The sequence below is a fragment of the Sinohyriopsis cumingii genome, chromosome 13 (assembly GCF_028554795.1).
Source record: "Sinohyriopsis cumingii isolate HCF-2022 chromosome 13, ASM2855479v2, whole genome shotgun sequence".
Taxonomy (NCBI): Eukaryota; Metazoa; Mollusca; class Bivalvia; order Unionida; family Unionidae; genus Sinohyriopsis; species Sinohyriopsis cumingii.
Genome location: NC_142973.1, coordinates 74,966,552 through 74,978,922, shown reverse-complemented (window position 1 = coordinate 74,978,922; position 12,371 = coordinate 74,966,552). Strand labels below are relative to the sequence as shown.

Genomic DNA, 12,371 nt, shown 5'->3' with positions numbered 1-12,371 from the left:
TTATTTCTCAGGTTTGCCTTCAGTTATAACTTACTTAAAACAAATGCTGTGCACAAGTCAATTTCATGACAACATTTCTGATGACAACACATTACACATCCAGACTGAAACATACACACTTTGAAAAATCTTCATCAACATGATGTTTGTGTAAATGTGAAATCAGAACAGAGCTGAGTATTGTATAACAATCAAAGATTTGCATTAAATCAATTAGCTGATCTTAACCTTTCATCTTCAACTATGCAATAATGAATATTTGTTTTGAAACTAAAACAGTTATTAAGGAAATAATTATTTTAGGCGTAAAACTAATGGACAATTAAAAAACATAAACAACGAAAAAGCCAGAGAAAAGCCTTCCTATTTATTGCAGTGTACATGACAATTCTGAAAACGCCATGGTGTCATATGATGTCAGTGAACATTCATAAAATGTCCTGAGAGGTCAGTCACCATTATGTAAACTCCTGTTTCCGTAAATTGCAACTTAAATCAGAGTGTAAGGATTTTTTTCCACTACCTTTATTCTCATGTCCTTGAAGTTGTTTATTCATTCCCTAACTGTCTTAATGTCCGTATTGATAGCTTTTTATTCATTCATTTTTATCATATACACTACACTGTCAGTCAGTACAAAGAATCTTTCATTAAAAGCTTGAATTCCAATGATATCTTCTGCTGAATCCAATGAGACCACTTGTTGCTTGGCAACTGTGGGGACTTCCTTTCCAGTCTTTCTGTTCCGAAGCAGTGAGCTTATTGGTGATGGCTGCCAATAGATGTAAGAATGGCGGACACAGTCACTGATAGCTGTATAAGAGCAGTCAGGTGGGCAAGAAGTGAACTTTTTCTGCTGTTTCGAAGCTTGGACATAACCAAATGCATTGAATGTTGACTCATGTTGCCATGGCAGTTCCCCTTCTTTCGGATCATTTGCTGGTTGCCATAACAATCCATCTACATCATGTCGTAGACAAAAACATGGCATTTTCTTGTGGTCAAGGATGGCATTGAACAACCACTGATGACTGCCCAGATTTGTCTGAAAAAGAATTAGTTTCATAATGAGTGATGGAATGAACCCTGGAAAGTAGGTCACAATGCCTAGATTTGTCAGAAAGAAGAATTATTTAAATCCATAGTGAGTGTATTCTTATAAACTAAGAATTATTTAAATCCTTAATGAGCAATGGAATAAACCATCACAATTAGGTTACACTGCCCAGATTTGGTGTGCACCATATCTTCGCCCCATGATACAAATTTGGTGTCAATAATGTAGCTAACTAATAAAAGAGTAACAGCCTAGCTGGGGAGAATGTGAATCTCATATGCTACTTGCTGTTCAAAATTGGGGTACAACAAGGGGTGATAGTCTAAAAGCTACATGCATTGTTAAAAATGAACCGAATTGTCATTTTCTAAAAATATCATTAACATAACTAAGAGTCATTATTATCATACGACTGATATTTACCTGGTTCTCAAAGGTAATTTAAGGTTGGAATGTATTAAAAAAGGAAGAGGAAAAAATCCCCAAATAAAATCTATAACTATTTGAGTATCCAAAGATAAATATTTCTATAGCAATTCACTAAAAAGAATTTGTTGCCATAATTAAAAAATGTATATAATTTTCTTGGGTAATCACAATCTTTGCTATTTTATTACAATCAATAAATAAGGAACAAAAAGTAATCCAAATATAATTCTTCATAAAATTTAGTTGCTATAATGGATGTCAATGTCTATGTTATGACCACTATCTGGATCTGATATTTTCTCAATAAAATTTACACCTGCAGTATTAGTTGTTTCATAAAAAAATTCAGCAAGGCAAATAAGTATTTTGTACCTATGTTTTTATTACTACTGGGTAATATTATTTTAATCTAATATTATTTTAATCTATTTTTTATTAGTAATGGGTAATATTATTTTAATCTATTAATTATTACTATTGGGGAACATTATTTTAATCAATTATTTATTACTATTGGGGAACATTACTTTAATCAATTATTTATTACTAATGGGTAATATTATTTTAATCTATTATTTATTACTACTGGTAATATTATTTTAATCTATTATTTATTACTACTGGGTAATGTTATTTTAATCTATTATTTATTACTACTGGGTAATATTATCTTAATCTATTATTTATTACTCTTGGGTAATATTATTTCAATCTATTATTTATCACTAATGGGGAATATTATTTTAATCGATTATTTATTACTATTGGTAATATTATTTTAATCTATTATTTATTACTATTGGGAACATTATTTTAATCTATTATATATTACTAATGGGTAATGTTATTTTAATCTATTATTTATTACTCCTGGGTAATATTATTTTAATCTATTATTTATTACTCCTGGGTAATATTATTTTAATCTATTATTTATTACTCCTGGGTAACGTTATTTTAATCTATTATTTATTACTCCTGGGTAATATTATTTTAATCTATTATTTATTACTAATGGGTAATATTATTTTAATCTATTACTTATTACTAATGGGTAATATTATTTTAATCTATTAATTATTACTACTGGTAATATTATTTTAATCTATTATTTATTAATAATGGGTAATATTATTTTAATCTATTATTTATTACTAATGGGTAATGTTATTTTAATCTATTATTTATTACTCCTGGGTAATATTATTTTAATCTATTATTTATTACTAATGGGTAATATTATTTTAATCTATTACTTATTACTACTGGTAATATTATTTTAATCTATTATTTATTACTAATGGGTATTTTAATCTATTATTTATTACTCCTGGGTAATATTATTTTAATCTATTATTTATTACTAATGGCTAATGTTATTTTAATCTATTATTTATTACTCCTGGGTAATATTATTTTAACCTATTATTTATTACTACTGGTAATATTATTTTAATCTATTATTTATTACAAATGGGTAATATTATTTTAATCGATTATTTATTACTACTGGGTAATGTTATTTTAATTGATTATTTATTACTACTGGGTAATGTTATTTTAATCTATTATGTATTACTCCTGGGTAATATTATTTTAATCTATTACTTATTACTACTGGTAATATTATTTTAATCTATTATTTATTACTAATGGGTAATATTATTTTAATCTATTATTTATTACTAATGGGAAATATTATTTTAATCTATTATTTATTACTACTGGGGAACATTATTTTAATCAATTTTTTATTACTATTGGGGAACATTATTTTAATCTATTATTTATTACTACTGGTAATATTATTTTAATCTATTATTTATTACTACTGGGCAATATTATTTTAATCGATCATTTATTACTACTGGTAATATTATTTTAATCTATTATTTATTACTAATGGGTAATATTATTTTAATCTATTATTTATTACTATTTGGGAACATTATTTTAATCGATCATTTATTACTACTGGTAATATTATTTTAATCTATTATTTATTACTACTGGTAATATTATTTTAATCTATTATTTATTACTACTGGTAATATTATTTTAATCTATTATTTATTACTACTGGTAATATTATTTTAATCTATTATTTATTACTACTGGGCAATATTATTTTAATCGATTATTTATTACTACTGGTAATATTATTTTAATCTATTATTTATTACTATTGGGTAATATTATTTTAATCTATTATTTATTACTATTTGGGAACATTATTTTAATTGATCATTTATTACTACTGGTAATATTATTTTAATCTATTATCTATTACTAATGGGAAATATTATTTTAATCTATTATTTATTACTATTGGGGAACATTATTTTAATCGATTATTTATTTCATTTCTTGCCCTCATGGACTGCAAGGATCTGTTAGTAGAAAAGGAATGTAAAACTATGGTAATAAATCAATTGGGAGTTGAAGTACAAATTAATGTGCCAAATTAAGTGTGTGTGTGTGTGTGTGAGAATTGGATTTTTAACGTAGCTTTAACAATTTTTCAGTCATATTGCTATGATGTCTGCAGTGTGGCAGTTTATAGAGATGTTAGCATGGGGGCATCATGCCGCAGACATGTAGCATAATGTCCCACCCAGTCACAATATCCTGACACCAGGTTGACCAGTCCTAACACTAACCTCTTAATGCTGAGTGCCAAGCAAGGCAACTGTTAGTACCATTTTTGTAAGTCTTTGGTATGACTTGGCCAGGGATCAAACCTATGACCTACTGCATCTGAGGCGGATGCTCTAACCACTAGGCCACTGGAGTGGTTGCCAAATTAAGGTTTCAGTGTATCAACAATTGTGAGTTGGGTACAAATTAATGTGCCAAATAAAGTTTTCAGTGTATCAACAATTGGGAGTTGGAGTACAAATTAATGTGTCAAATAAAGTTTTCAGTGTATCAACAATTGTGAGTTGTAGTACAAACTAATGTGCCAAATTAAGTTTTCAGTGTATCAACAATTAGGAGCTGAAGTACAAACTAACATGCAGAAAAAACTTCACTTTATATTCATGTTCTCATGAACTACTATCGACAGTTCATGACCCTCCAACAAAAAACCTTACTCAACATTTTGTGTAAGAATTGTTACTCTGGCTTAACAAAAGTGTAATCTACAATTATGCAGATCATCTTATGAAGCTATTAGTTGTCTCCAGTAGCCATTTGGAACACTAAATAGCAGGCCGAAAATAAATGCAGACTGAAGTAATCATGGCAATGAAATGCTGAATGTTGGCCCATGCCGTAACAAAAGTTTTCTACAATATCTTAGTTTTTATTTGTGTTGATGTGCCATAAAAAAACCACATCTTAACTTTATCATCACAATACAGAAAATATTATGCTGACATGCTATTAAAAGACAGACATACATACATACACACATCCATACATGCATACAGACATATATCCATACATGCATACACAGACATACAGACATACATCCATACACACAGACATATATCCATACAGACATACATCCATACACACAGTCAGACATACACACATCCATACACACAGACATACATGTGTACACAGACATACATGCATACAGACATATATCCATACACACAGACATACATGCATACATAGACATACATGCATCATGCATACACAGATATATATCCATACATGCATGCACACAGACATACATGCATACAGACATATATCCATACATGCATACACACATACACAGACATACATCCATAAACACATACATCCATACATGCATACATATATCCATACATGCATACACACATAAACAGACATACATCCATACACACATACATGCATCATGCATGCAGACATATATCCATACATGCATACACACATACACAGACATACATCCATAAACAGACATACATCCATACACACAGACATACATGCATACAGACATATATCCATACATGCATACACACATACACAGACATACATCCATATAAACAGACATACATCTATATATGCATACACACAGACATACATCCATACATGCATATACACATACATCTATACATGCATGCACACATACACACATCCATACATGCATACACATATCTATACATGCATTCACACAGACATACATCCATGCATGCATATACACAGACATACCTCCATACATGCATACACACTGTGACTGGACATAAAAGACACAGTCTTTCTTCTTCTATAAATAAAAATTGGAATCATTATCATGAGATAAGAACAAGAGAATAATTGTATTCTTCCTTTTATTTAAAAAATGAACTTTCATAAAACATTCTTTGGTAGTTTTTACTGCTGACCCCAGAAGCCAGATTTTACTAGGTGAAAGTCACTGGCTTTGAGCAGCCATGGAGTGACAGTGTTAGATGTACAGTAATTGCCTTTACTAGCCACTACAGCTTAGGTCTCCCACCCCCAATGTAAATCATGCAGTCCACTCATCAACTAATCCACATGGATTTTGCCGATTTGTGACAAGAATTTTAAGTAACTGCAGATCCAGGTAAGTAGCATGGGACACTGTACATTTTTTCATGTGTTTTTTTTGTTGTAATTGTGGCATGTAATATATAGATCACTCTTTTTATGCTCAGATTGCACTTATTTGCCACTTATATTAGTAATAATTATGCCTATACCTTTCCGAGGGTTGGCATGTATGAACTTACAACAAAGCAGTTCAGGTTCACATTTAATAAAATCTCCCTTTAAAAGGGTAGTCGGGTAACCAATCATTATGATCATCAGGTACCCAGTTCACTTGTTCTTAAATCTTAGCATCATTAATGGCAGTGATCGGTAAAGGTGAGTGCTTTAGACCACACAGTCACATGAGGCCCCTCCAGGTAGGATAGTATTGAAATAATATGGAGTTTCATAGCTTTAATTGATGGGCATGGATTCAGGTTTCTCCACTTTGTAAACTGAATACTGTAAAACACTTTATTTTTGTGGGTTTCAAATTTGGTGGTTTGGTAAAAAAATACATATTTGTGGGAACCTAATTTCATGGATCTATCATTTACAAATGAAAACAATGAAGCATATGTCTCTGTATAACTTTACTGATATACTGATATTCATTTCCATATGAGAGCACATCTGTACTGTAGTAATTATGTTATTCATTGCTAATATTTGGCATAAATGAGGAAACATGAAATAAAATGTTGACTTCTTTTTCCACACACATCTGAGCGAACACATTTAATACCACTACTAGAAGTCTTAATTAGGATCTCAGCTGTTGGCTATCAAAGCATAAAAATCTCAACAATTAGGAATTAAGGGTTTGAACAAAGCCAATAATTGTATATCTGACAAGCTTGCCAACACTGCCATGTTGGAACCCCTTGTAACTGGGTGACCTTGACCTTGCAGTACAAAACTGAATCCATAAAGTTCAGGTGAATGGTGGTGTTATTAATTTATGTATTGTGATGACTGGTGCAGAAGGTATTGTTACAACATATGACTTAATGAGTGGTATTAAACACAGGTGATTGATCAGTTTAATAAAGACAGTGAAGGTCATGACCTGAAAAAATCTACCCTTAAGCCAGTTCATGTAAAGTGGCATCTCTGCACACTTACAAAGTAGCATTTTGGAGAGACCTGACTGAAATGGGCTTTAAGAAAGTGGAACTAATATGTTGATTGTTTAGTTGGCAGCTAGTTGTGCAAATAAATGGGACTATTATGTGCTCTGGGAAATAAAGAAGGATGCAGACAGTGCATAAATCTGCTTTTATTAGTATAATGTATGTCAGGCAGAGTCATTACAATCTTGCACAAGTTTTCGTGTTCATGAAATTTTGCATTGGTATTATACTGTAATCAGTCATCCAGTTTCATGTCCCTCATCATGGGGGTGAACATTGTTTTTTGAAATATTTTGTTGCAACTTTAAATTCATGGTCTGGCTCACCCATGAAAATTGAAACCCAATGAACTTAAAACATTTTACAGTATATTTGTTAATGTCAGTGATTAACAATACAATCTGATTAAAATCAGATCTCCGCTGTGCTACATGAAGATCTGATGATGACCAGTTAGGGGTCATGTTTTAATGACCTTTGAATTAGCCAATAGAAATGCAGCTTTCAAAAGCTTCAAAGTGAATCAAATCATTGGGTACACATTCATGCTCTTCATCCATATTGCTCAGTCTCCAAATGCGAAGATATAAGACTTGTCTGACTGGCTGACAAAAGTAGTGATTACAGTAATAATATAGGTTGCCAGAACACGACCGCTAAATGCTCACTGTCAGATCTTCATGTAGAGCAGTGTAGATCTGATTTTAATTACATTGTTAATAATATATCATATCAATGATTACATACTGCTGAAATAGTGAATGTGAACATTGTAATGTGATTGAAAATGCAAAGATTGTGACCTACTCTGATATTTGTATGAACTTGTTCATGTTATGTGTCAAGTGTGATCACCATTCATGTGCGTAGCAACTGCACTGTCATCAAATTTGATCATACACATTGTTAAATATTCACAAAATCTTTTAGAATTTTACTTTATGTGAATTTATTACACTGAAAAATGTTTATCTCACCTAAATTCCCTACAAAATCTGCACTGAATAGCACTAAGCTTGATGATTTCAAGAACTGACACAGGGGGAGGCGGGGTGTACTCTGCTCTACAGTTTTGAACTCTGCATAGGGTTTAATTATTAAAGAAGAATTTTCCAAGTTTTCTAACTGGTTATCCTGGCTTTTTAAAAAACACTTTAAACATCTTAGGTATTGTTAAAACAACTTGCAATTCCCTTTATTTAAGTGTATGCTTAATGTGTGAAGTTTTGGTTAGACTTTACAGCATGGCCAAACTTCACTTGTGCACCTGTCAAACAACTGCTAGCTAATTCATACATTCCACATTCAGAAGCTAGTATTGCTTATTCTGGCACAATTTGTTTCCCTATTTTAATACCTACAAAAGTTAGTGTACTTTGGGCTAGTTCAGTTGTATTTTTTAAGGACATGGGGCAGCCATTTTAATCAGGTGTGTGTTTAAATCATGCATGATATCCACTGCTACAACATGTAAAGAAATTTCAGTCAAAGTACATAAAAGTAGAATAGAAATATATCAAAATTCTCTTTATTGCAAGTGCAACAGCTTCACCTTACATACAACATAATATACATGCAGTCATGATGGCAGATGCTAAATCACATGACCAGTTCCACACACTAAATTTGTCCATTTTTAATATTAAATTTCACTTGTTCATTGTAAAAGTTGGCCTTCTGTAATACAAGTATGTATACGTCATGTTATACAAGTACGTATACGTCATGTATACATGGTCAACAATCACACCTAGCCATGTAGCATGAACAAAAATCCATACAAATCTCAGGGTAAGTCATGATCTTTACGTTTCCAATCACATCAAAATATTCAAATTCACTATTTCAGCAGTATATAATTGTCGACATTAACAATATATTTAATTCAATTAAGACAATGAATAATCACATTCCATACCCATCTTATTTAAGCTATTGAGCCCCAGAACCATTACAGTATGTACGTGTAGGGTTTAATGGTACATCAGCACATTCCAGTTTAGGCATATACAAAGATTGCATACAAAGTAAAGATCAAGGCAAGAAAGCAAAATTCTCAAAAAAATAAAGTCACATTTTTCTTAATATAAACCAAACTCTTAAAATTTTGAAACCCTTCTCAACTGGAACATCATCATCGGATGCATCTCAGGTCAAAAGGGTTGCCTCCCTTACCTCTCATGACATGCAAGAGGGTTCATTAGGATTATTCAACTGTTCCAAACCAGCAGTGGGATCTACATTGTACATGTGAACTAAACTCTTACCAAGGTGGTGCTCACCAGTTTCGTATTTTGCATAGGGTTAGAATTTTAAAGAAATTTTTTTTGCCGGGTGTCCTCACTGGTTATACTAGCTATTTAAAAAGGACCTTGTATATCTTAGGTATTATTCAAAGAACCTTTAATTCTCTTTATTTTGGTATATGATTGATGGGTGTAATATGGGTTATAGAGTATACAGCTTGGCCTTACTTCAAATGTGCACCTTTCAAAAAAACTGCTAGCTCTACTTGGTCATTTTTACTTCCTGGACAGATGTAAATTGTTTTAAAAAAAGAGCCAATAAAGTTTTTTTGACATTTTAATTATTTGGCAATTCATTCATTGCACTTTCAGAAGATGTTTTTGTCTAGTCTGACAAATATCATTTTCCCTATTTTAATAACTGCTAAACATAGTGTACTTTAGACTAATTCAGGCTGATTTCTTTAGCACAAGGGAGCAGTCATTTTAGTCAGCTGTGTGCTTAGATCATTTAAAATCTCTTCAAGTACAATATCAAATGAAATTTCAGCAACAGTACATCAATAAACCTAGACCTATGATTAGTCAGAATGTTCACTAGACCTGTGATTGGCCAGAATGTTTACTAGACCTGTGATTGGTCAGAATGTTTACCAGACCTGTGACTGGTCAGAATGTTTACTAGACCTGTGATTGGTCAGAATGTTTACTAGACCTGTGATTGGTCAGAATGTTTACTAGACCTATGATTGGTCAGAATATTTACTAGAAAGATTTTAATTTGAGTAAAGTTCTATGATGTAGTGGCCAAAATCATTTGGAGAGCAATAAACTGCAATTGATGGACAGCCACCAATTCTTGCACTTAACAGGTGAGGATTAAACCCAGGAGGAAATATGCAAAGTGAATGTGCTACCACTTGCACTATTCAGCTTGACTCTTTGGAGTCTGACTAACCTTATGAGTGATTTTATGCAGATCTCCGTCTAACCTTTCCAGAACAAAGTTATCATCTGGGTACATGTCACATTCTTCAAGTTGCTGGGCATTGTAGGGTGCCTTCTGATCCTCAAGTGGGTTAGGATTCTAGAAGAAGAGAAAACAATATGATAAGATGATTTTCCAAAAGTACCAGGTATATATATATATATATATATATATATATATATATATATATATATATATATATATATATATATATATATATATATATATATATATATATATGGATGTATGTAAAAATAAGGATGTATGTAAAATCTGAATATTATATATATATAGTTGATGCTTGCTATATGCCAAATTTGTTTTATGCACTTTCATTTTAACACCATTCCTAATGAAGATATAACATTTAATTTGCACCATTGTGCTTGTTTTAATGCCATGGCTGGAGCCATGTGATGTGAAGTGTGCAATACTCACATGCATGCGCTCATCGAGAAAATTATGCATAAATAACCATTACTTTAAAACTTAGGGCGATAATATGCCCAAGAAATGACAATTTACTAGTATCCTATGGGAATAATTACTTTTGAATTATAAAAATTTTGATTTAAACCATAACCTCAAAGAACACATTTATGGCACAAATCAATCATCACCTGAAATTAATTTTTCATTGAACAGAAAAATCCACAAAACCATTCCACAAAACAAACAAGATATGATCATATCTAAAATAGAAAATGATATAAAATAAAAAAAAATTGTTATCTCCAGAAACATAAAACAACAAAACTGTATGGGAGTGGTATTCAAATTTGTGTTTCCAGATAATGAAAATAGTTTCAGAGATATAATTAATGGGTAAATCAGCATGAATTTGTTTGTTGGAGGTTTAACAGCACATCAAAATATCAGAGGTTAGTTCATGCCATTAAACCCCACTATAATGCGATAATTGGGGTCCAAACAATTGGATCGCGTTAATATCAGGGTCGCGTTAATGCGGGGTTTTACAGTATTTTACTTTTTTCAGAGAACAACTCATTGGTACATACATGAGTATTCATGTCTAATGTGTATGATGAATAGAGCATCAACACCGTTTACTACCGTTCCGTCGTGGCATACAGTTCATCCATAATGCATCTAATTCCATTGAAAAATTGCACACATATTTACAATATTTAATAATTTTTTCCCCAGATCATTGTATCTGAACAGAATATCAACACCATTTACTTGCCATCTGATATTGTACCATCGGGACTTGCAATTAATCTATATGTAATTTCATTGCCAAAATTGCATACATATTTAAACTATTCAATAATTTTGTCAAACATCATTATGTGTCTGAATTCAATGGGAAAAATTAACAGCAAAATCAGGTTAAGAAAGACGAAGCACGTGTACAGTTCATTACATTATAGGGTCTATGAAGGGTGTCTGTACAAATTTCATGCTGCTAAAATTTTCTCATCTGCGATTCCATGAACATTTATCCATTGCAAATTTCCAATAATTAACGGTTGTAAGCCTATTCGTTTTAACGACTACAGCAAGAATAATTAACAATCAACACATGCTTTCAGCGTGCATATAACTCTTACTTCAGATTTTGTGAATATGTGAAAACCACTACACTGCGCAAAGTGCAGAGAACGACTTGCATTTGTGTACTTGCTTTTCCATAATAGTAAAATATTTTTATAAAAAATAGGAAATTAATAATGAGTTCATAAACAAACACCATACCACTGTAAAACCCAAAAACTAAGTGCAGTAGGCCTGCAATGATCACAAGTTACGTTTATAATTTTTAAAATTTTTTAATGCATGTACACTTTCATACCCTTTCAATTTCCAGCAAATAAAGCAGACATTATTTACTGGTCAACTGATTGCGTCTAATAACACCGTCAAGCCCAGCAAACATCTTGGTGGCTTTTGATTTTTGATGTTTATTAAATTGTGAGAATCTTTTATCAACCACCGCCATTGTCTGCTGCTTGGCTGTGAATGCAGGTAAAGAAGAAACACATGTTGGCTATTGTTTGAGCAACGATTGTATA

General features: G+C 31.5%; 1 protein-coding gene across 1 annotated transcript in view; it reads right to left on the bottom strand.

Moving 5' to 3' along the window:
* Positions 1–348: 348 nt before the first annotated feature.
* LOC149785841 (nudC domain-containing protein 1-like) overlaps positions 349–12,371 on the bottom strand; it is a 59,208-nt gene continuing 47,185 nt past the window's right edge. Inside the window, exons 8-9 of the mRNA XM_089979799.1 lie at positions 10,306–10,434; positions 349–1,045 (exon numbers count right to left, since the gene is read on the bottom strand). Coding sequence (XP_089835925.1) covers positions 593–1,045; positions 10,306–10,434 — 582 coding nt within the window. The 3' untranslated portion in view covers positions 349–592. The remainder of the gene's footprint in view (positions 1,046–10,305; positions 10,435–12,371) is intronic.